The sequence below is a fragment of the Patagioenas fasciata genome, chromosome W, assembly GCF_037038585.1.
Source record: "Patagioenas fasciata isolate bPatFas1 chromosome W, bPatFas1.hap1, whole genome shotgun sequence".
NCBI lineage: Eukaryota > Metazoa > Chordata > Aves > Columbiformes > Columbidae > Patagioenas > Patagioenas fasciata.
Window position 1 is genome coordinate 44,358,851 of NC_092559.1, and position 23,694 is coordinate 44,382,544.

The window sequence follows — 23,694 nt, forward strand, 5'->3', positions numbered from 1 at the left end:
TGGGGGGTTCAGCCTGGAGAACAGGAGCTGAGGGGAGACCACACTCTCTGCAACTGCCTGAAAGGAGATTGAAGCTGGGGGGGTCGGGCTCTGCTCCCAAGGAACAAGCACCAGAATGAGAGGAAACGGCCTCAAGTTGTGCCAGGGGAGGTTGAGGTTGGATCTTGGGAACAATTTCTTCCCAGAAGGGGCTGTCGGACTTTGGAACAGGCTACCCAGGGCAGTGGTGGAGTCACCATCCCTGGAGGGGTTGAATAGACGCAGAGATGAGGTTTTTAGGGACATGGGGTAGTGCCAGAGTTGGGTTGGCTGTTGGACTCGATGATCTTTGAGGACCTCTTCCAACCAAAATGACTCTATGATTCTATAATTCTGTGATTCTACATACAGTGGGCAAACAGCAATATGCCAGTGAGGATATCTCAGACCACTTTTGGTAAGATACTTGGCCATGTAATTTAACCTCTAGTTAGATCATTAGGAGGACTATGCGGGTGAGCATGGAGTGTAGCATGGGAGAACTCATTTAGTGTCCCAAGGCTGCTGTATGGTCCCTGCATGACTTCAGAGCCACCATGAAGGTGTCATTGTTGGCGTTTAGTGCCTGAGTTAGGTTATGGTTGGACTTGATGATCCTGAGGGTCTCTTCCAACCAAAATGGTTCTATGATTCTATGATCTGTAGGATGCTTACAGCTGCAGTGCTGACAGCGATGGGCAGGGATCCTGGGTGGAGAAGGGAACCAGCTGAACGGACATGGGGGATTTGCTGTTTGCCATAATTCCCATTTCTCTTTGGTCATGAGCAGTTTGACAGTCGCTTCTGAGTTGCTCATAATACATTAATCATTAATCTATTTTTTTTCCATCATGCCCCTTTCTTCTCATTGGTCATACCATGCTTGGTGACCACTATCTTAGACCCTTCCCAGATTCTGGAGCTGAGCCCATCACATGTTCACAACCCTGCCAGCAAGGAGGGCACCAAGGAAAAGAGAAAAGAGCTAAAAAAGCCCAAGCAAGGAGGGAAAACGTGATTTGAGACATCCCAGTAAGCAGTCTTCAGTGCTGGTTGCTTGGCACATGAAAATATCCAGGAGTTTGGTTGTTTTGTTGAGTTTTGATGCAGGTTCTTCTTTGACCCTGTTTGGTTTTGATGAAATACCTGAAGGTTTGTCCTCTTGGCCAATGTGAAATGAAGTGAAGGGGCTTCACCCAGCTCCTGGCAGTCAGCACAGAAGCAGCTTTAACACATGATGTTTGAACGATGTCTGGAGAACATGCAGTTTCCTTCTGTCTTTGACATTGTCATCATTGATGTTCAGCATTTCCAAGACACAGGAGAGCAGATATGGATGTCTTGCTGCCTGTCCTGTAGTAACTTTTGTATAAAACCCAGTTTCTCAGGATTTTTTTTTTTTTGTGGAAATGCCAGATCCATTTCCAAATGTCACATTTGGAAATTGCTGTAAAGCAGCTACAAACTTGCTTTTCTTTCTTGTCCTCATTTTACTGTTCAAAGTAGTCCACGGCTCCCTGAGGTCTGCAAAGCACCTGTGAAAAACCACCAGCATAATGAATATATGGTGTGATATGTTTAATACTCTGTGGCAAGTGTGTAATGTTTTCTGTGCTTGTCCCTGCTTTAAAACCCATCACAGCAGGAGGAATTTTAATCCTCGATGCATAAAAGGAAAATCCTGAGAGGGCGCAGACAGACACTCAAGAAACAGCTTCTTCCACCCAGGTGCTGGTAGCCTGGCAAGGAGAAAGTCGAGGCCTTGTGTTGCGCAGCCCACACTCCCACAAAGGAATGGCACTTTTTGAAGGGAAGAATGAGGGTTTTATGGGATTTAATTGACATTTACACTTTGGAGTATTTTCCATGCTGGGGTGGCTGCAACATGGGATCCTCGCTTGCTCTCTGTGAGCTGAGCTAGACAAAGCAGAGACTTCAGAAAGGAGAAAAACTATTTATTTGTGGTATAGGCCTGGGGAAAATGTGTTGGCTGCATCTTCAGCCAACTGCAAACAGGAATATCTGTTGTGGGAAAGTGTTTCCAGCACAATATGAAGGGCTTGGAGAAGGAAAGGATGGTGATCTTCTGCACAGCTTGCTTCAGCCATGAAGGTCTACAAGGAAGGTCTACCACTGGACCAAGAGGGCCAGCCACCACCATGACCCCATTGAAGGTGATGGCAAAATTCTCTTGGACTTTGGTGATGCAATGTATGGATCACAATTATAGGGATCACGGCAAAAAATGCTCATTGACTTAGAATCATAGAATAATTTCAGTTGGAAGAGACCCTGGGGATCATTGAGTCCAACCATAACCTAACCTAACTCTAGCACTAAACCACATCCCTGAGAACCTCGCCTAAACACCTTTTAAACCCCTCCAGGGATGGTTACTCCACCACCTCCCTGGGCAGCCTGTTCCAATGCCCGACAGCCCTTTCTGTGGAGAATTTTTTCCTAATATCCAACCTCAACCTCCCCTGGCGCAACTTGAGGCCATTTCCTCTTATCCTATCACTTGCTACTTGGGAGAAGAGACCAACACCCTCCATGCTACAACCTCCTTTCAGGTAGTTGTAGACTTATTAACTATTGCCTGTGGTCATAGGGTGTTGCGAAACTTCGTACACTTGGAAGCTCCCCAACAGGAAGCGCCAAGGGCTGAGTGGTGAGAATGTTCTCCTAGCGCCTCTGGGTCTACCCACGTTGAAAGAAAAGAGAAGCCACCTCTTGTTTGTAAGATTATAATGTTATCACTAGACAAATAAGGCGTTTCATCACTGTTGGACTGTCCCAGCTCCTATGGGCTGGAGCTCCTTTGGGCTGAAACTCTGGTCCACCCAAGAGGAGAAGATTTGTGGGGGCTTGGTTCTGGGGAATTGCACAGACAACTATGAAAAACATGAAATCTTTTATTAATGATAAGGGTGAAATGAAAATAAACTTGGATACAGCCCTTACCTCCTACTAAGAGTGATGCTGAGATTCGAGGTGGGCACACCCAGCATGAGGAGGTTGCACCGACATTGGGATTGCACAGAGGTTCAACAGACCCTCCAGCTTAGAGGGTGACCTTGTCCAAAACTCCCTGATGTCCTATGGGGTCTGTTGATATGTCACCTTAAAAATTCATCAGGGAGGTCCCTATTCTGCTTTCAGCTCGCTTTCTCGCAACACCGTCCACTGTGATGGCAAGACGCAGTTCTTAGGGACATGGTTTAGAAGTAGGCTTGGTGGTGTTGGGTTAATGGTTGGACTCAATGATCTTAAAGGTCTTTTCAAACCTAAATTATTCTGTGATTCTATAATGGGGAGGTGTTGAGGGTGAACAATGAACAAAGGGTCCTCCTGCCATCTCATCTGCCCACGTCATCTCGTCTGAAGGGACACGGTCAGATGGCACATGGAGGTTCACAAATGGGGGGCGTTGGGTTTTGAAGGGTACAAGAGACAGGGAAAACCAGACCGGGGAATGTGAAAAATACAGGGGAAAAATATGCTTTAAAGAAATTTGAGGTCCCAGAGGGACTGAAATATCTCAAGTTACAAATATTCCCATAACAACCTCATAACACTTGAAGTCCCAGCTAAAGCGATTCCTCACGCACCCCCAAATTAGCACAAAGCCAAGAAAAATGTAGGAGAAGCTTTTCAGAGCAGCTCAGCCCTTTCTCAGGATCATCTCAGTCTACCTGGGCAGACCACAAAAGAAATAACTGGTGTGGTACCTCCTGGTGGCAAGTGATGCGGATGGTATTTATTCCCAGTATTAGCTCAAAAAGACTCCCTTTTCCAAGGGAAAGCAAACCCAGGTCACCAACACTGTTTATTTTAATGATTCTTTAAATATTCTGCATTTAAGGACTCCAAGCAGTAGTATGATTATATCTATATTTACTGGATAAATTTATTTATTTATGAATGGGCCTCTCGACTGCTGACAGTAAGGTTTGTTTTTAAGCCTGACTGGGGTAGAGGAAACACATACAAATAAACAACAAACCTAAACAACACTAAAATAACATCAGTTAAAACAATTAGAGTTAACTTCCACTCATGAAGTATTGTTCCCATTTTGCTATAACATGGGAAAAAAATTCCGTTTCCTAAGTCAGCTCGTCACTGATTTTGGATTCATGGATTCTTGTAACTGTCATGGTTTCTCTTATCTCACCCCCGTATACTCTCTCTCTCTCTGTACGGTCTCGCTTCCCCGTACAGTTCTTTTTCCTGTACGTTCTCATTTCTCCCCGTACGGGCCACCAATTAAATCTGTCAAGGTTTAAGGCAAGGCGGCAATAAACCGTGGCAGACGCTCCCTGTTATCCCCTCACTTCCTGCCACCCCTTTCCTTTAGATCGGAAAGATGATAGGAAAGATAAGAGGAAAGGAAGAGAGACTTAGACTTCAAGTTGGAGAGTTTTAAAGGGTTTTACTAATGCTACTAATAAATAGAGAATATATATACAAAATATACAAAACCAACCTCAGATGCTTGATGTGGAGTTGGTGTCACTCCAGCAGCAGCAGAGCTGGGTGCGCGGAGCTGGCGTGGCTCCAGCAGGTGCAGCTCAGGCCCCCGGAAGTCATGGGCGGGACTTCACAGCAAACCGGAACCTGGTTGCAGGGATGCAGGCCCTGAGGCCTGTAGATCACAGGCAGACAGGCAGGGTCCTCTCTAGATGCCGGCCGTGGTCGAAGAGAGAGTGACCCTCGTGATCACCCTCTTATATAGGGAGTATGACGATTATGGGATGGAATACTTCCGTTGGTCAGTTCTAGTCACCTGTTCCATCCACCCCTCCTCAAATGCGCCCCTCTCACAATGGAACATAGGAAAACTTATCAATCTTTCTTGGCTACCATAGTAATAAATCTAAACATGAGCTTCTTCAGCATTCCGTTGGTCTTCTTATCAGCACCGAGTACAGCATCCTAGGAAAAATATGCAGGCTAAAACTCAGAAAAGTACAGCCACCTAGAAGAACTTAGCTGAAAGAAAAACCGGTCTTGTTTTTAACAAAACCAGGACAGTAACAAAATATTTCTTTTGTCTGTTATTTGTGCTCTTCCTATGGCACTGTGTGTCCGTGTCGGTCTGTCTGAAGGACCGTGTTTCAATGCAGCAGCATTTCCAGCCTGTCCCCATCTCAGTGGCTTCACCAGGGCTTGGTGGCACTAGTTGGGCTTTTCTGCTTGCCCATCCTGGTTGTCCTGATGTGCACGTGTGTGTTTGCAGAGGCAGTTCCTCCTTGGAGACTTTGTCCTGGATTTTAAAGTTTTATTATCTCTGCATTATGTATAATTCAGGAGCTTAGGGGCTGAGAGTTAAAAATAGACCCTGGAAAACTTGCTGTCAGTATTCAGAAGGCATTGAGGAAGGTTCAGGGTATGTTTTGCTTGGGATACTTTGCCTAATTATTCAAATGCTTTAATTGCATTTGCATCCTTCACCCTGCATGGGGAGTTTTTGACACTCTCTGTGTCTTTTGTTTCATCCTAGAGGCTGCCGAGGGATGAGGTGGGACAGCTTAGCTGCCACCAAGTCTTTAATGCCACCAAGTATTTAATGTCATTTTAAATGCTGTCTTCCCTCTTGCTGGGTGTCCGTTCTGCCAGGAGCTGATAGCAAACTCCAAGAAAAGGTGGTTGGAATATAAGGGTCTAAATGAAACTTATTTGGGTCTGGGACTGCAAGTGCAGAGTCCATAATTCATTAATTCCCCCAGGCAGGGCTCCAGGCTCGGGGAAGAGCGGCTGGAAAGCTGCCTGGGGGAAAAGGACCTGGGGGTGTTGGTGACAGCAGCTGAACATGAGCCAGCGTGTGCCCAGATGGCCAAGAGGCCACCAGCATCCTGTCTGGTACCAGCACTGGTGTGGCCAGCAGGCCCAGGGCAGTGACTGTATCCTGTGCTGAGCACTGGGGAGGCCAAACCTCGAATCCTGGGGTCAGTTTTGGGCCCCTGACGCCAAGAAAGCCCTTGAGGTGCTGGAGCGAGTTCAGAGAAGGGAATGGAGATGGGGAAGAGGCTGGAGCACAAGTGTGATGGGAGCGGCTGAGGGACCTGGGGGGTTCAGCCTGGAGAACAGGAGGCTGAGGGGAGACAGGGACACAAAGAAACAGACTCAAGTTGTGCCAGGGGAGGCTGAGGTTTAAAATTGGGAACAATTTCTTCCTGGAAAGGGCTGTCGGGCATTGGAACAGTCTGCCCAGGGCAGTGGTGGAGTCACCATCCCTAGAGGGGTTGAACAGATGCAGAGATGAGGTTCTCAGGGACATGGGTTAGTGGCAGGGTTGGGTTAACGGTTGGACTTGATGATCTTGAGGGTCTCTTCCAACCACGATGATTCTATAATTCTATTGTATGATTAAAACACCCACCATTTCGTGTGAGGGGACATATAAACCAACATTAATGCTCAACAAGTGAAAATCCAGGAGGCTGCATCCTTGGGGCAACATGGGAGGGCAGAGGGATATTCCCTATAGGGAAATGTTTTTAATGATAACTGAAGAGTGGTGTTTAGCTGTGACAGTCCTGATCACTGTCACAGATATCCCTCCTCTGTGCTCCCACCTTTTTTTTGGGAAAAGAGTCTTTTCTGAAGTGCTCATCACTGAGGCATGCATGCTGCAGCTACACGTCCAGCCTTTGCTGCCCGTCTACGATTTCTGGTGTGCAAGATGCAAAGATGCAGTTAATTGGGAAATCCTCCAAACCGGGATACCTCCCAAGAAACAGCTTCCCATGCCTCCCATTTGAGGCCTGTGTCATGCCATGATTCATCATCAAGCACATCCTACTATCAAGGTCCCACAGAACATCTGCCATGGGGGCTTGTTGGATCAGCGGTGGCAAAGCCAGAGGAGTTTTGTTCCTTTTCCAGCTCCTGGGTGGCTGGAAACTAAGTCCTTCCTGCCAACCGTATAGTTTAATTTAGCCCTGACACCATGTCACGGAGGGACCCCAAAGTCAGTTTTAGGGGGCAAAACAAGTTCCAAAACAGACTTTATTCTAGCCGGAAAAGTACAGCCAACAAACCGACCAAAACAGGGTTTATACAATTAGTTAGCAATCCAATAACATAAGATAAAGGTTCGGATATCAGTTGAGGAGATTATTGGGGTGCAGCAAATGAGAATAATGAGGATCCACAGCGTGCATGCATGCACTCACAAGAAACAAAGCCAGAACCCTCTGACTCCAGGATACTACACTTGCCTGATCGGCAAAGACTACAGTAGATTATCACTCACCCAAACGAGGAGGTGAGGCGCTTCCAGTCCCATAAAGTTTCCTTAGATGGCGTTCCCGCCTAAGAGGAGGGCTCCGGCACAGACTTGCTGCTCCAAGAAGACCACACAAAGGGAATCTTCAGTGGGGACCCTGTTTTATAGTCTGATCAGATCTGGCTGTGGGCATTCCAGAAGCTTCTCAGCTTCTCTGGGCCCCTCCTCCTCTGCTAACGACCCTGTCCAACCTACTCCAGGTACCACAAAAGAGCCATTAACTGCCCCATTGAAGGAGAGGGGGATGTACAACTGCCACAGCAGTTCTCAGAGGGGGAAAGTGCAACTGCCATAGCAGTTCTCAGAGAGGGGAAGAGTGCAACTGCCACACGCTGATTATTGAGGTTGAAGAAAGTATCTCCTTGGAGGTGGCCAGGACCTACGTGTGCTTTGTTGTGGGTGAGGAGTGATGGGAGAGCCACAACCGTGAAGTGCTGTAAGGATTTCCCTGCTTTTTATCTTGGGTGACAAGTATGTTTTAAAATCCTTGCACTTTCTATTCCATTAACATTGAGCACCAATTGATTCCTTGTACAGAAGCAACTATTTTTATAAGCACCTTCCAGGAAAAATAAAGAGCTTGGAATTTGAAGGAACAAATTTATCATTTGAAGTTTAACAGAGCAGAAATAATTTCCAGGTGTCTTCCTGACACTGTTGGTATTCTTCCATTGCTTCAAAAGCAGGTCAAGGCTTTGGTTTGTGCCTCAGCCCTCTCCTTTTAAGAGGCAGAAAATTCTCCTTGTGTAAGAGAGGAGAAGTAGGTGGCAGGACAACACTGCGGGGGGGGGCCTAGAAGGGGAAGAGGCAATGGCAAGTGGCCTCCAAGGAGATGGTTCTACTGGAAGTGCCAACAGGCTTTATGTGTGTCAATAAATCATAGAATCCTAGAATAGTTTGGGTTGGAAGGAACCTTCCAAGCTCATCCAGTCCAACCCCTGCCATGAGCAGGGACATCTTCACCCAGATCAGGTTTCTCAGAGCCACGTCCAGCCTGGCCTGGGATGTCTCCAGGGATGGGGCATCCACCACCTCTCTGGGCAATCTGGGCCAGGCTCTCACCACCCTCAGAGGCAACAATTTCTTCCTCATGTCCAGTCTGAATCTCTCTCCTTTCATTTAAAACCATCACCCCTTGTCCTATCGCAACAGTCCCTGCTAAAAGTCCATCTACGTATATTTATACATACACATATAACCAATAAAAATACATATATAACCAAGTTGTCCCAGCATTTTGTCTTGAAAAATGTTTTTCTCAATGGGACTTTATGCTTGTTCCCATGAGCATCGCATGGGCAAGTCAAGAGGTTGGGACGACAATGGCACGCATCCTCTTCAGGCCAGGTCGTTTTTGTGCTGGAAAGATCACTAAGAAAATTCATTCAGGCATCTTCTGCTTGACCATCTTTTTATAAGGCAGTTGTTGTTGGACATGTTCAGTTTTGGGCCACTCACCCCAAGAAAGCCCTTGAGGTACTGGAGCGAGTTCAGAGAAGGGAACAGAGCTGTGGAAGGGGCTGGAGCACAAGTGTGATGGAAGCAGCTGAGGGACCTGGGGGGTTCAGCCTGGAGAACAGGAGGCTGAGGGGAGACCTTCTCGCTCTCTGCAACTGCCTGAAAGGAGGTTGGAGCATGGAGGGTGTTGGCCTCTTCTCCCAAGGAACAAGTGATAGGATAAGAGGAAATGGCCTCAAGTTGTGCCAGGGGAGGTTGAGGTTAGATCTTGGGAACAATTTCTTCCCAGAAAGGGCTGTCAGGCATTGGAACAGGCTGCCCAGGGCAGTGGTGGAGTCACCATCCCTGGAGGGGTTTAAAAGACATATAGATGAGGTTCTCAGGGACATCGTTTAGTGCTAGAGTTAGGTTAATGGTTGGACCTGATGATCTTGAGGGTCTCTTCCAACCAAAATGATTCTACGATTCTACGCCCAACAGCCCTTTCCTGGAAGAAATTGTTCCCAGTTTTGAACCTCAACCTCCCCTGGCGCAACTTGAGACCATTTCCTCTTGTCCTATCACTTACTACTTGGGAGAAGAATGAATATGTCCATCACAATGTAGCTGATCTTTAGGAGACTGGCCTGGAGAGCAGACCAGTCCTGAATGCTCCATCTCTTTCAGAGCTCTTGGCCTTTCTTGTTCCAGCACGTATGTTTATAATTGAAACTTGACATGCATTAGAAGTCCCATGGGCTTCTCAGGTTCTGCTCCAAGCTTCCCACCATGTCAACCGCAGAGTGTTTTGCTCCAAAATTGAAAATGACCCCTATTAATGGTCCTTCCTAAGACCACGGGCTCCTTGTTCTTCGCTTTTCCCACATGCCTCGCTTCCAGAACCAGCAGCACTGAAATGCTGGTTTGTTACATTTTTTCTCAAACCACCTGTGAATAAATATAAAAATAAAACTGATATTGGAGAGACAGTGTCGAGGGTTAAGATTGCGGGGTGACAATCAAACCCTGGCAGATGTATTGTTAACCTGCTCCCCCCCCCCCCCCCACTTCCCCCTTTTGTCCCTCCCTCTCCCCCCTTCCCACTCAGGACAGGCGATCGGGAGGGAAAGAAGGACAGAGAGAAGAGAGTTGGAAAAGTTAAAGATGTTTTACTAATGCTACTAATAAGAATAGAGAAAATAATGCAAAATATACAAAACCAATCAAGTCTCAGCAACTGCAGAGCCAGCACCCAAAGTCCTGGATTAGACTCTGTAGCCAACTGGAGCTGGATTCAGTCTCTCACTAGGCCTCAGTTCGCAGGGACGACCAGCAAGGTCCTCTCCTAATGTCAGCCATGAGGAAAAAAAAGGGAAAAAGGGAAAAAGGGCAAAGGGCCGAGATCCTCGTGATCTCCCACTTTTATATGAAGTATTCACGTGAATGGAATGTTATACACCATTGGTCAGTCTCTCGGTCATCAGTTTCTCGTTGCCCCTCTCGCGAGATGTCCATCCGTGCTTATCAATAAGTTTGCATTCCATTGCTAGATTTAACCAAAACATGTGTTGAGTTCTCCAGGAAAATGCAGCTAATATGAAGGCTTTAGCTGACAGGCAAAAATTCACTAAAAGAGAAACTTGTTTTTAACAAAACCAGGACAGACAGTAAATGCAATTTTTCTGCCCACTGAGAAGTTGCAAACTTCCGTATGAAAACCATGAGCACCTGGGCTTGATGTTGTCCTCTGACCCAAGGAGGAGCAAAAACCACCCCTCTTCTTGTAGACCCATTGCCAAGTGGAGCATGGTCTTCTGCCTTGTGAGATGTTTCCCTTTGGCTCTGCTCAGGGATTTCAGGTTCATAAAGAGTTTATTAACTGAATAATGAAAGAGCTGCCTTTCAGATCCAAATTGTCCTCAGGAAGCCACCTCTGTTTGACACTGAGGCTGGTGAGACCCTGGCCCAGGTTGCCCAGAGAGGTGGTGGATGCCCCATCCCTGGAGACATCCCAGGCCAGGCTGGACGGGGCTCTGAGCAACCTGATCTGGGTGAAGATGTCCCTGCTCATGGCAGAGGTTGAACTGGATGAGTTTGGAAGGTCCCTTCCAACCCAAACTATTCTAGGATTCTATGACTGAAGGCACTTCCATTGCCGTCCTGCATGACCCATGGTGGGGAGCAGCCTCCAGACAAACCCAAGAGCCATCAAGGTGCTCACCGTGCCCTTGGGACTCCGGCCTGTCCCCACCCGCCCAGCACCTTTGGTCTTCTCCAGCCGCTACATCCTTCTTGCATGTTACTGGTATTTCCTTTTACATCAGCTTACTGTGGGGGAAAAAAAAAAAAAAAAAAAGTTGACTTTTCTCCCTTCCAAATTTAGCTCTTCAGGCATCAAAAAAACCCACACAAGAGTAGGGACTGGTGACTGTTTTTTTCCAAAACATTGTCTCATGACTACGACTAAGGAAGGGAACTGCTCAGCTGGAGAAGGGAGGTGCTTGATTTTCCTAATGGGGACACCAAGTTCTCCTCTGTTCAGGCACCATCATGCTCCTTGGATTAGGAACTTTATTCATGTGTAATGAAATCATCTCTCACCCCGATGCTGCTGGTAGAGTCACCATCCCTGGAGTGGTTTAAAAGACACGGAGACGAGGTTCTTAGGGACATGGGTTAGTGTCAGAGTTAGGTTATGGTTGGACTCGATGATCTTGAAGGTCTCTTCCAAACAGAATGATTCTATGATTCTAAAAGGCAGCTCCTGAGACTGCAATGAATGCTTCATGTTGAGGAAATCGGTGCTTTAGGTCTTTGTGTTCTGCAGAAGTAGTTTAATTTCTCCAGGGTGATTGTATTTCCACTTGTGTCTGCAATGCAGCTTAAATTCTTAAAAATACTCTGAGCTTTAGCCTGCTGTGGTCATACAACATTTGGAAACAAACCTCACTGAGTATTGTACTATTTTTAACCTGACTTCCTAACCTAGCAGAGCTAATGTGATTGGGTTGTGTGCGCATCTGCTCCTTCCCTTTTCTCTTTGATACCCATTGGCCAATTTCAAGCAAATTTTCAGAGATGTCACAGATATTAAACTCCTCCTATGCATTCAGTGAACAAGTAGATGAGGAAGATTCAAACCCTAACTAATGAAGAAGGTTCAGTATGATTTTAAGCTATTAGACATCAAAGATTCCACAGAGAATTAACCATGAGGTGTTTGATTGTAGGAGAAGCCCAAGTCAGACTTGGTTAACTTGGTGATAATCCAACCACAAGCCCTTGGAAAGCAGGTTGCCAGCTTTCCCTACTTCCAAAAAATGGGCTATATCATAGAATCATAGAATATTTTGGGTTGGAAGGGACCTTCAAAGCTCATCCAGTCCATCTTCACCCAGCTCAGGTTGCTCAGAGCCCTGTCCAGCCTGGCCTGGGATGTCTCCAGGGATGGGGCATCTTGAACGTGCTTTCTAAAGCTTGTGCTGAACCGTACGATCATGGTGTGTCCAATTTTCTCTAGAAGTGTTATAAGAGAAAGTTAAAAAGTAAACTACCTTCTCAGGAAACATACTTGAATACTGAAGCCAACGCAAGGTTCAAATGGGGACATGCAGCAGGACTTACCTGGGGATTTCTTGAGTTCTTCATTGCTTGACATCTCAAAGAGTGAAGGTCTTTGAAGTGGAAGGTTCCAGCTGCCATGGGAACTGTAGAGTTGCTGCAGTAGTAGGAGGTTCTCCAGGTTCTTTGCAGATGGCCAAGGTGGATGGTCATAATAAACCAAATTTGGCTTGGACTCGGGGATGCCTTCTCTGGTCTACAAGCCTAAATTCATTACCATTCCCAGCAACCTTTGTCCTCTGTTACATCTTCCACCAGAGAAACTCCAAATACTATTATCTCAGTAACCACTACTAAAATTAACTGTCATTTTTAAGGCTCTTCACACAGAGAGGGACTTTTTTTCTTTAGGCCGGTGTGTTAATGTTGTCATGCCAATGTGACAAAGCTGCTGCTCCATGAGATGGTTTCCCACCCAGCCCTTGGCCAGGCTGCTCCCTCATGGCACATGGTGATTCACCAGCAGCGGCTGGAGCTCAGATGCTGAGCTAGATTGCAATGGAAATAAAATGAGCGACTTTTATGGGGCTTTTATTGCCAGTCAGGGAAGTACAATATTGCATAAATAAAATTCATTATGGTTATGATAGCTCTGTAGTCCCTGGAAAATAAATAACACTTTGCACTTATATAGTGCCTTTCATCCAGGAACCTCAGAGCTCTTTGTTGACGTTAATGAAGCCTCGTGATGACCATAGTAGGATGGTAAATCCATCATCTCCCTTATCAGATGAACATACCAAGTCAGAGTCTGCACCTTTGGTGGAGAGATGACGAGGCAGCAGCTTGAATTACATGCAGCTCTTCTACTGATGTCACTGCTGCAAATTTTTTAATGTCCTGGTCATCATAGTTGTCTCCAGTAGGTAGATGCAACCTGTCCCTTCCCCAGGGGTGTTATGGGTTGTCAGTGTACAGAATCATAGAATCATTTTGGTTGGAAAAGACCCTCAAGATCATCAAGTCTAACAGTTAACACACCCCTGGCACTATCCCATGTCCCTGAGAACCTCATCTCCACATCTGTTCAACCCCTCCAGGGATGGTGACTCCACCACTGCCCTGGGCAGCCTGTTCCAATGCCTGACAGCCCTTTCCAGGAAGAAATTGTTCCCAGCTTTAAACCTCAACCTCCCCTGGCACAACTTGAGGCCATTTCCTCTCATCCTGTTGCTTGTTCCTTGGGAGCAGAGCTTGACCCCCCCCCGGCTCCAACCTCCTTTCAGGCAGTTGCAGAGAGCGAGAAGGTCTCCCCTCAGCCTCCTGTTCTCCAGGCTGAACCCCCCAGGTCCCTCAGCTGCTCCCATCACACTTGTGCTCCAACCCCTCACCAGCTCCATTCCCTTCTCTGAACTCACTCCAGCACCTCATTGGTTGACCAGCTCATTGTGGTCAGGCTCAGCGAGGTTTTCATTATGTGGTCATTGAGTTGCTAATGGCATGGGGGCACAACCCCAACCCATCTGCCAGCTATGGCTCATGTTCCCTTACTTCAGTATCCTCAAAATCATAGAATCATGGAATAGTTTGGGTTGAAGGGACCTTCCAAGCTCACCTAGTCCCACCCCTGACATGAGCAGGGACATCTTCACCCAGATCAGGTTGCTCAGAGCCCCATCCAGCCTGGCCTGGGATGTCTCCAGGGATGGGGCATCCACCACCTCTCTGGGCTGCTTACAGACATTTTTACAGCTGGGTTTTAGATAAATAAGTACAGACGAAGGAAACAACCCAATGAAAATGGATGGTTTAAGTGCAGCAGACTGGTTTGTGATGCGAGTGAATTCCCTATAGATGGTGTATCCACCAATATTTGCCCTGTGTGGCTTGTCCCATCCAGAAATCACAGATAAATCCATTGCCTGCTCATTGCACCAGCCTTGAGCAGGTACAACAGGTCTGTGGATTTCCAGACCCATGTTGATAAAGTCTGAGATGTTGTAAGGATGTTTGGATGGGAACTGTTTCTCTTCTCATGTTCACATGGAGGGTCTCCAGCTCTGTCTCTCTCTGACCCCTTCCATATCCATGCCTCCTGTATCTTTGAGTTGATCTCTGCTTTTCTCTCTGTTTTACAGGGTTACCATCCACTGCCTCATGAAGCTGAAATTGCACACACCAAAAAACTCTTCAGAAGGAGGAGAAATGACCGGAGGTAGGTGAAGCATCTTTAATTTATTTATTTTTTATCTTCTCTTCTTCACTGCACATCTCCCCCCTGTCTCATGGAGTGTCTTTGCACAATACTGCTGTTTAGCAGCTGCCAGTATTGGGTTAATTGAAAAACCTTTATTTGAGCAGTAACATCCTGAAAATACAGAGTCTGTCCATCCCTTTCGTTTGTCTTTTTAATCTGGGGTATGTCCTGTATTGCTCCAGGAGTATCTTGAGGACCTTCTCTTCCTCTTTCTCTAGCATAGTCAGATCCCCCCATTTATATTAGAAGTGGCAGCTGGGAAGGTATTACCTGTAAAATCTTTGAGTCTTTGTGATTTACTTCCTCTCTTTCTATCAAAAAGCAAAGGGGGGGTGGTTGAGAGGGGGTTGCAGCGAGCATTGGATGCCTAATAAGGCAGCTGAGTTCCTGTGATTTCAGTCCATTGGAGTTAATTGAATTGGGTCAACTGGATATTTAATTGTGTCAATTGCATAATTATATGGGGACATCTAGAGCCCTTGGTAGGAACCATGACTATGGTTAAATGTGAAAATAAGAGGGGAAAAAGGGAGCTTGGTTTCTGCCTGCATGTTCTGCTGTGGCTGAGAAAACACAACTGGGGCAGTAAAGCTTTACTAAAAGCAGGAGTTTGGAAGGATAATGTTACTGAACAGGATAAAAAATGGCCAACTTTCTCCTAGAGTGATCTGAAATCTGTGTCTGAGCTGTGATGCTTCAGGGGTGGGATTTTTGGGGGAGTCCTACAGACACTTGTAATAGGAGTTAGAGTGTGTCCTCAAATCTCCCCATCGCTTCTCGACTCGCGAACAGCTGTGACGCAGTTAACTCTCTGCTCGGTTTGGTTTTCCTAAATTTTACCAAGCAACCAAAAAACAGCTGCAAAGAGTTTGCTCAAGCATCCTAAAAACATTCTTCTGTGGACAAGGCTTTTGTCAGCAGCAAGCTCTATTTTCTTTCTTCTTTGGGACTCCCTCCTTTTTTCCCTGTGTGCTGTTTAATAGTCAATTTCATCTTGTGATTTAGGCAAAAAAAAAAAAGTAAAAAAAAAAAATAGGGCTTGTTTCAGCTGAGTTGATCACCAAAACATGGTTAAAACCAAGCTGAAGTCTGCTTCACTGCTTCTTTTTCTTTCTGGTCCCTTCAGATAAATCAGCAGCAGAACATTCAGCCCCCCAGGGCATCCCTGTCTCCAACCAAGAGAGACAGCAAAAAAAAAAAAAACCCTGCCTTGAGCTGGGCTTGGAAGATCTTGGGGTAAGATAAAGCCCAGATCAAGTAGCAATGGGATAATATCCCAGGAGGAGAGACAGAAACAGTAAAACCCAAGGGAATGGCAGGAAGATGCCAGGAGAGGTTGGACCTCAGGAGAAGGTTCATCACCCAGAGGGTGGTGGAGCACTGGAACAGGATGATTCTTGTGGGTCCCTTCCAACTCAGGACATTCTATTATTCTATGATTCTATAACCCAGCTGATACGACATCATGTGGGAGGAGTTGTGAGACTGATCCCTAAGCAGTAAGGAATTGAATAAAATAGAAGAGCAGAAGGGATGCAGTTCTGCCCAAGTCCTCCATGGACACAGACACCCATGGTGGTATCCACGCTTGGACAGAAAAACAATTATTTTAGTAACAAAAACATAAGGTGGCCAGGTTGAGGGAGCTGGAGTGAACCCCCAGTCTCTTAAATAACTATTTAAGTGGAAAAAGCATGTTACTATCCCCTAGACTTCATCTGGGGACCTCAGCACCCTATCTGTCCCTGCGCCATATGGTTTGATGGACTTTTAGGGACCGCCTGGCTCTGTGGTGTTTTTGGGACCAGGAGGGGAGTTTTAGTCCTTCTAGCACTGCTTTAGATGCCCCCAGGGAGCATTCTATCCTTAAAACTGATTTCTAGCAGCAGGTAAGGTCTCAGAATGGTTACTTTATGAGAAAAACATGGTACAAATAGGGGGAGAAAAGAGTAGAAATAGGGAGGAGAAAGGGAATAGGGGAAAAAAATCACAGAATCACAGAATGTTAGGGATTGGAAGGGACCTCGAAAGATCATTTAGTCCAATCCCCCTGCCAGAGCAAGAACACCCAGATGAGGTTACACAGGAAGGTGTCCAGGCAGGTCGTGAATGTCTCCAGAGTAGGAGACTCCACAACCTCCCTGGGCAGCCTGTTCCAGTGCTCTGTCACCCTCACTGAGAAGAACTTTCTTCTCATATTTAAGTGGAACCTTTTGTGTTCCAGGTTGAACCCATTACCCCTTGTCCTACCACTGGTTGTCACCGAGAAGAGCCTGGCTCCATCCTCGTGACACTCACCCTTTATATATATGTAAACATTAATGAGCTAATCCCTCAGTCTCCTCTTCTCCAAGCTAAAGATACCCAACTCCCTCAGCCTTTCCTCATAAGGGAGATGCTCCACTCCCTTAATCATCTTGGTTGCCCTACGCTGGACTCTCTCCAGCAGTTCCCTGTCCTTCTTGAACTGAGGGGCCCAGAACTGGACACAATATTCCAGATGTGATCTCACCAGGGCAGAGTAGAGGGGAAGGAGAACCTCTCTGGACCTACTAACCACCACCCTTCTAATACACCCCAGGATGCCATTGGCCTTCCTGGCCACAAGGGCACAGTGCTGGCTCATGGTCATCCTACCGTCCACCAGGACCCCGCCCCGGTCCCTTTCCCCTACATTGCTCTCTAATAGGTCGTTCCCCAACTTATACCAGAATCTGGGGTTGTTCCCACCCAGATGCAAGACTCTACACTTTCCCTTGTTATATTTCATGAAATTTTTCCCTGCACAACTCTCCAGCCTGTCCAGGTCTCACTGGATGGCAGCACAGCCTTCTGGCGTGTCAGCCACTCCTCCCAGCTTCGTGTCATCATCAAACTTGCTGATAGTACACTCTATTACCTCATCCAAATCACTGATGAATATATTGAATAATACAGGCCCCAGTACTGACCCTTGAGGCACACCACTAGATACAGGCCTCCAACTAGACTCCGCCCCATTGACCACGACTCTCTGGCTTCTTCCCTTCAGCCAGTTCATAGTCCACCTCACTACCCGATCATCCAGACCACAGTCCCTCAATTTAGCTGTGAGGATGCTGTGGGAGACTGTGTCAAATGTCTTATTCAAGTCAAGGTAGACCACGTCCACCGCTCCACCATCATCTATCCATCTTGTTATGTCCTCATAAAAGTCAATGAGGTTGGTCAAGCTCGACTTCCCTTTGGTGAAGCCATGTTGACTGCCCCTAATGACCCTCTTATCCTTGATATGCCTTGAGAGGGCACCAAGGATAAGTCGTTCCATCACTTTCCCAGGGATGGAGGTGAGGCCGACCGGTCTACAGTTACCTGGGTCCTCCTTCTTGCCCTTTTTGAAGACTGGAGTAACATTTGCTTTCCTCCAGTCCTCAGGCACCTCTCCCGTTTCCCAAGACTTGGCAAAGATGATGGAGAACAGTCCAGCAATTACCTCAGCCAGCTCCCTCAGCACCCGCGGTTGTATTCCATCCAGACCCATGGATTTATGGATGTCCAGATTGCCTAACTGCTCCCTAACCCAGTCTTCATCAACCGAGGCAAACTCCTCCATTGTCCTGCCTTCCTCTGGGGCCTCAGCAGTACGGGGCTCCTCTGGCAGAGTAGGCAAAGAAGACATTCAGTAACTCTGCCTTCTCTGTATCTTCTGTCACCAGGGCACCCACCTTGTTCATCGGTGGGCCTACATTACCTCTGGTGTTAGTTTTATCTGCCACGTATTTGAAAAAGCTCTTCCTGTTGTCCTTGACCCCTCTCACCAGGTGCAATTGTAAGGAGGCCTTAGCTTTCCTAGTTGCCTCCCTATACCCTCTGACAACAGCCTTATATTATTCCCAAGTGGCCAGCCCCTCCTTCCATGATCTGTAAACTCTCCTTTTCCACTTGAGCATACCCAGCAGCTCCCTGTTTAACCACGCAGGTCTCCTGGCTCCCTTCCTTGACTTCCTATGTGTCGGGATCCTCTGATCTTGTGCCCGGTAGAAACAGTCCCTGAACACTAACGAACTATCTTGGGCCCCTTTACCTTCAAGCAGCCTTGCCCATGGGATTTCCCCTAGCAATTGCCTGAAAAGGCCAAAGTTTGCCCTGCTGAAGTCCAGGGTTGCAATTCTGCTTGCTATCCTGCTCCTGCCACAGGAGATCCTGAACTCCACCATTTCATGGTTGCTGCAACTAAGGCAGCCCTCAACCTTTACCACTTCAACCAGACCCTCCTTGTTCGTGAGGATGAGGTCCAGCAATGCACCTCTTCTAGTCAGCTCCTCCACCCTTTGCATCAGAAAGTTATCATCAAGGCACTGGAGGAACCTCCTAGACTGTGGCTGGCTGGCTGAATGGTCCTTCCAACAAACATCAGGGAAGTTAAAATCCCCCACCACAACCAGGGCCTGTGATTGTGAGGCTGCTCCCAGCTGTCTGTAGAAGGCCTCATCAACTTCCTCACCCTGATCTGGTGGCCTGTAGTAGACGCCCACAACAGTATCACCCCTGCCAGCCTGCCCCTTAACTTTCACCCACAGACTCTCAACTCGCTCCTTATCCGTGCCTGGACAATACTCAATACATTGTAGTTGCTCTCTCACATAAAGAGCAAATTCACCACCTCGTCTGGCTGGCCTGTCTTTCCTGAAAAGGACATAGCCATCCATGACCACATTCCAGTCATGTGAGCTGTCCCACCATGTCTCTGTAATCGCCACCAGATCATAATCTCCTGCCCTAACACAGGTTTCTAACTCCTCCTGCTTATTCCCCATGCTGCCCGCATTGGTGTACAGGCATTTCAGAGAGCGAGCTGAGCACTCCAATTTCACCTCAGGGGTATGGGGGGCCTCCCAGCCCTCACGAACTCTAGAGTGATGCCCTACTGATGCAAGCCCAGCTACCACCCCATCCCCCTTCAAATCTAGTTTAAAGCTCTCCAAATGAGCCCTGCTAATTCCTGTCCCAGCATCCTTTTGCCCCTGCGAGATAAACCTTTCCCACGTATCACTGTCTGGACTGGTGTCTTGTAAAACCAGCCGTTATCAAAGTACCCAAAGCCCTGCTTGTAGCACCAGTCCTGTAGCCAATTGTTTAGGGACTGGATTTTTCTATTCCCTCCCACATCATCACCCAAAACTGGAAGGAGGGCAGAGAAAATCACTTGAGCCCCAGACTCTTTTACCATCCATCCCAAGGCCTTGAAATCTTTTTTCATTCCCATCAGACTGCGGGATGCAGCTTCCTCCCCATCTGTCTGGAAGATCAGCAGTGGGTAGTAGTCCGTCGGGTGCACCAGGTTGGGGAGCGTCCTGGTGATGTCCCCGATCCGGGCTCCAGGTAGACTGCACACTTCCCTACAATGAGAGTCAGCTCTGCAGATTGGGCCCTCCGTCCCTCTCAGAAGGGAATTGCCTGCTACAATTACCCTTCTTTCTTTCTTATCTGAGGTGGTCTTGAGGTATGGGGTCAACTGCCTCTTTCTATGTGACCTAGTAGGTGGGCCTTGCACCACATTCTCACCTACCTCCTCTTCAAGATCCAGGGCCTCAAACCTATTATGGAGGGGCACCTGGGGAAGCAAAGCAGGTAGGGAGGGGGGTTGCCCACGGCCCCAAACTGGAACTAGCTTCCAACCCTCCTCATCTTTTCTGTCCCCTACCTCTGCCCGACAGCAACAGGGCAGGGGCTGTCTCAGGTCTTCTCCCTCTGCCCGACAGGGCAAGGGGTCCATCACCTTTTGGGGAGTATCCCTCTGGAGCCTGTCTGAGTAGCACGCCAGGGAGTTACTCCACCAGTCAATTTCCTTTTCGCACTACCTGATGGTCCTCAGTGTCTCAATCTCCTCCTTAAGCTTCACAACCATGTAGAGCAGATCTTGCACCTGCTCACACCTCACACAGATGGGATGCTGGCCATTGTCATCCAGCAGCAGCAGGCTCTGGCACTCCCTGCAGCCAGAAACCTGAATAGCCACGGTTTGGGGCAGACAGTCTGTCTGAGTTGCTAGTCTTCTTCAGATAAGCTCTTTCTGGTCGAGACCACGGTCAGCAACAGTATGAAACACTGGCAATAGGTGAGAGTCTAACTAGTAAAAGGTGACAACCTCTACATCCTAGTGCACAAGTTACCACACCTGCTGCTGCAGCATAGCGTGGGTGCTACTCACCCGTGCCACAAACCGATTGCCCCTTCCAGCATCTAGTGGGCAGCTCCTGGAGGCTTTTTCAAGACGAGGGGCCGGGGAGTGATCGCCTCGCCGCAGTAATGCCCACTTCACGTGAGCTGCTCTCCCAAGGGCTGCTGGGAGCTGCCAGGTGTCTCGAGAATGAAAGTGCCCGATTGAGAGAAAAAAAAAGAAAAACCCAAAAAAGACTTCTCTGTACCTCGAAGATTTCGCTTAATCGGGACCCGCCGAGCTGCCTCCGATCAGCTGATCTCAGGAACTGGAAAAGAAAATGGAATGGGGAAAAAAAAAAGGGAATAAGAAAAAAAGCCCCACGGTATTGGAGCACAAGCAGTTTACAAAGCTGTTCACACTTAATTGCAGCACTGTTATCTTAATGTTCCAGGCATCATTCCGGGGGAGGGAGGTGGGGGGAAAAGCTTCATTTCAGAGCTGGTGGAGCTGGTGAGTTTGACCCATTGTCTTTCAAAAAGTTCCCAAAAATTCTGTTTCTTAAGTATCTATCAAAGCATCACAAGTCAGATTGGTGCTGCACAGGGTTCCTTCAGTTCCCATGGCATCATGGGATGACGTGGTTTTGGATGGAGGGTCCAACCAGCCTTGTGATAAGTTCACAGAGGCCTTGTAGGAGTGATAAGAAATCTTGCCCAGTTTAGATAAGATCTACAAGGAATATATGGAGTTGCTATGGGTTAAGACAGAGAAGTTTCTACCAATTTCTTGATCTTCTGGTTAACAGAGGACTGAAATTGTTCTGTGTCACCTAAGGAAGGGGATAGTTTTGGTGAGGAGCAAGGAAAGGTTGCTGGGGAAGTCTTAGAAAGTTTGCACCGTTGTAATCACATGGGTTCAATGACATTTTGTTGGATTCATAAGTCAAACCAGGCTGAATACCCGACCAAAAGGAAATCCTCATGTGTGTGTAGGTGCTGGCTGGTATCTCACAGGGCTTTTGGTGGTCATTCTATGGGACAGGACAAGATTACAGAGGGAAGCACAGACCTGTGGCTTGGAGATGGAATAAAACCCGAAGAGTTAATTAATCCTGTCTTCCCAAATGGTGTCTGAATTACTCTTTTCAATAGATCCCTTATGTGTCCTCCATGCTGGTGAGACATCCATCCTTCATAAAGCTCTTGTGTGGAGATAAGGAGGTGGAGCGGAAGACCGCATAGGTCCTCCTGGCTCGTACGTAGAGAGAATGAGTGGAAGCAAAGAATCTCATGTGCTCTCCTCACCTCCCCTCAGCATGCCCCAAATCCCCGTGGCTTTTGACAGCAGGTTTACAGAAACATCCCCAAGTTTTCTCTTATGTCATCCCAATTTGCTTCCTGCTGTTAATTTGACTTTACACTTAAATGATCAGGAAAAAACAGTCTGGATTTATTTTTTTTTTTTTAATGTTTGTGTGTTGTTTTCTGGTTTTAATTAGACTCCGAGCTGAGGGGAGGCAGAAATATCGTCCTTCCCCAGTGAGCCCCGGGGGGCTGTCAGGGGCGGTTTCCTCTTCCTGAAGCAGGAGGGTTGTGTAAGCGCCGCTGACCCCTCCTGCTCACGCCTGCGCCAAAAACTGGGTTATCTGAGGTGAGCATCCCTGTAGTGCCTCCCTGCTCGGAGCCCAGATCATCCCGACAGGCCACCACGTTGCTGAGGGACCTCCTGGAGCTCATCTCATCTGATCCATGTGGCCCCAGCCAGGGTCTCTCACAGACATGACTGTGGTCCTGCATAGGGATGGCCCAAAGGACTGTCATGGTGGCTTGTGGCCAGGCATGGAACGTTTCAGATCCGCTAGTGGCTCTGCCAAGGAGCGTAAGCAAGGTGTGATATATTTCTTTTCCCATTATATTTGATTTTACAGACCCTCAGGGACACTCAGCCACCTACAGTGATTAGTTGGACTGATTAAGTTGCTTTTCCTCTTGTGGCAAAGTCCTTTTGTGAAGGGTTTTTCAATAGCCATGCTGCTCGGGACATTGTTCCTGTAAAATTTCCTTTCAAAACACCATAAAGGGCACTTGACCACTTTACCCTGTCATAAAAACATCACAGGAATCAGCTTTGCTCAGCTCAGTCCTTCAAGGGCAAGATCTCCTCATATGGGATCGGGTGGTAGTTGTGGGACCACATGATGCTGGAGCCAGATGGAGCCATTAGCAAGGGGGGGGTTGAGATGAGAGGTAAAGCAAAAGTTTTCTACACTTTTTTTTTTTTGCTGTTTGTTAATATGAGGATCCAAGGTCACCCAGGGAACTGAAGGACACAATAAACTTGAAAGCCCCAAGAAGGAAATGCCGCTTCACACGTCTGTCAGTTCAGCCTTGCCCGGCAGAGGCTGAGAGTGGATGCGGATGCTCTCAAGGTACCCGGGGATAAACGGCATAGGGGGAGAAGGGCTGTTTCTGCTGAAGAAACGTGCTGCTGCGAACAGTGAGCAGATAAAACGGGTCATTTAATCAAGACTGGAAAGCAGAGGAAGGTCTGCTTTAATTGCCACCAAGGGAGTGACAGATGGAGGAGGTTGCACCAGGTCTTCCTTCCCCATGTTTGCAGTTACTCCCAAACCCTCTCACAAGGCTATTGGGTAGGTCCATATGAAGGCTTGGTGTCCTTGGGACCCGGTTAGTCCATCAGCTGCTCTTTGGGCAAGGCGGTGATAGAACAGGACAGAGATGGTATCAGGAGGGGTCAAGCAGAAGCCCCTTAGACCCACAGAGCCGTGCTGGCCAGATGCGCCGGCATCACCCAGCCTCGCTGTCCTTCCTTCCAGGCATCGAGGAGAAGGCTCTGCCAGGGGTCACAGCACTGGGACCCCACTACCAGGAGGAGGTTGTTGAGAACAAAGCCTGCACCAGTCTCCATGTTGAAAGAATGGTCCTTCAGTGATCAAAAAGCCACCTCCTGACAACCCGTGGGCAT

General features: G+C 47.6%; 1 protein-coding gene across 5 annotated transcripts in view; it reads left to right on the forward strand.

Annotated features, from left to right (window-relative positions):
- LOC136115742 (CBP80/20-dependent translation initiation factor-like) overlaps positions 1–23,694 on the forward strand; it is a 157,550-nt gene that overhangs the window by 80,225 nt on the left and 53,631 nt on the right. For all 5 annotated transcript variants that reach the window (XM_071801595.1, XM_071801596.1, XM_071801599.1 and 2 more), the window contains one exon: positions 14,449–14,525. In XM_071801595.1, coding sequence (XP_071657696.1) covers positions 14,449–14,525 — 77 coding nt within the window. The remainder of the gene's footprint in view (positions 1–14,448; positions 14,526–23,694) is intronic.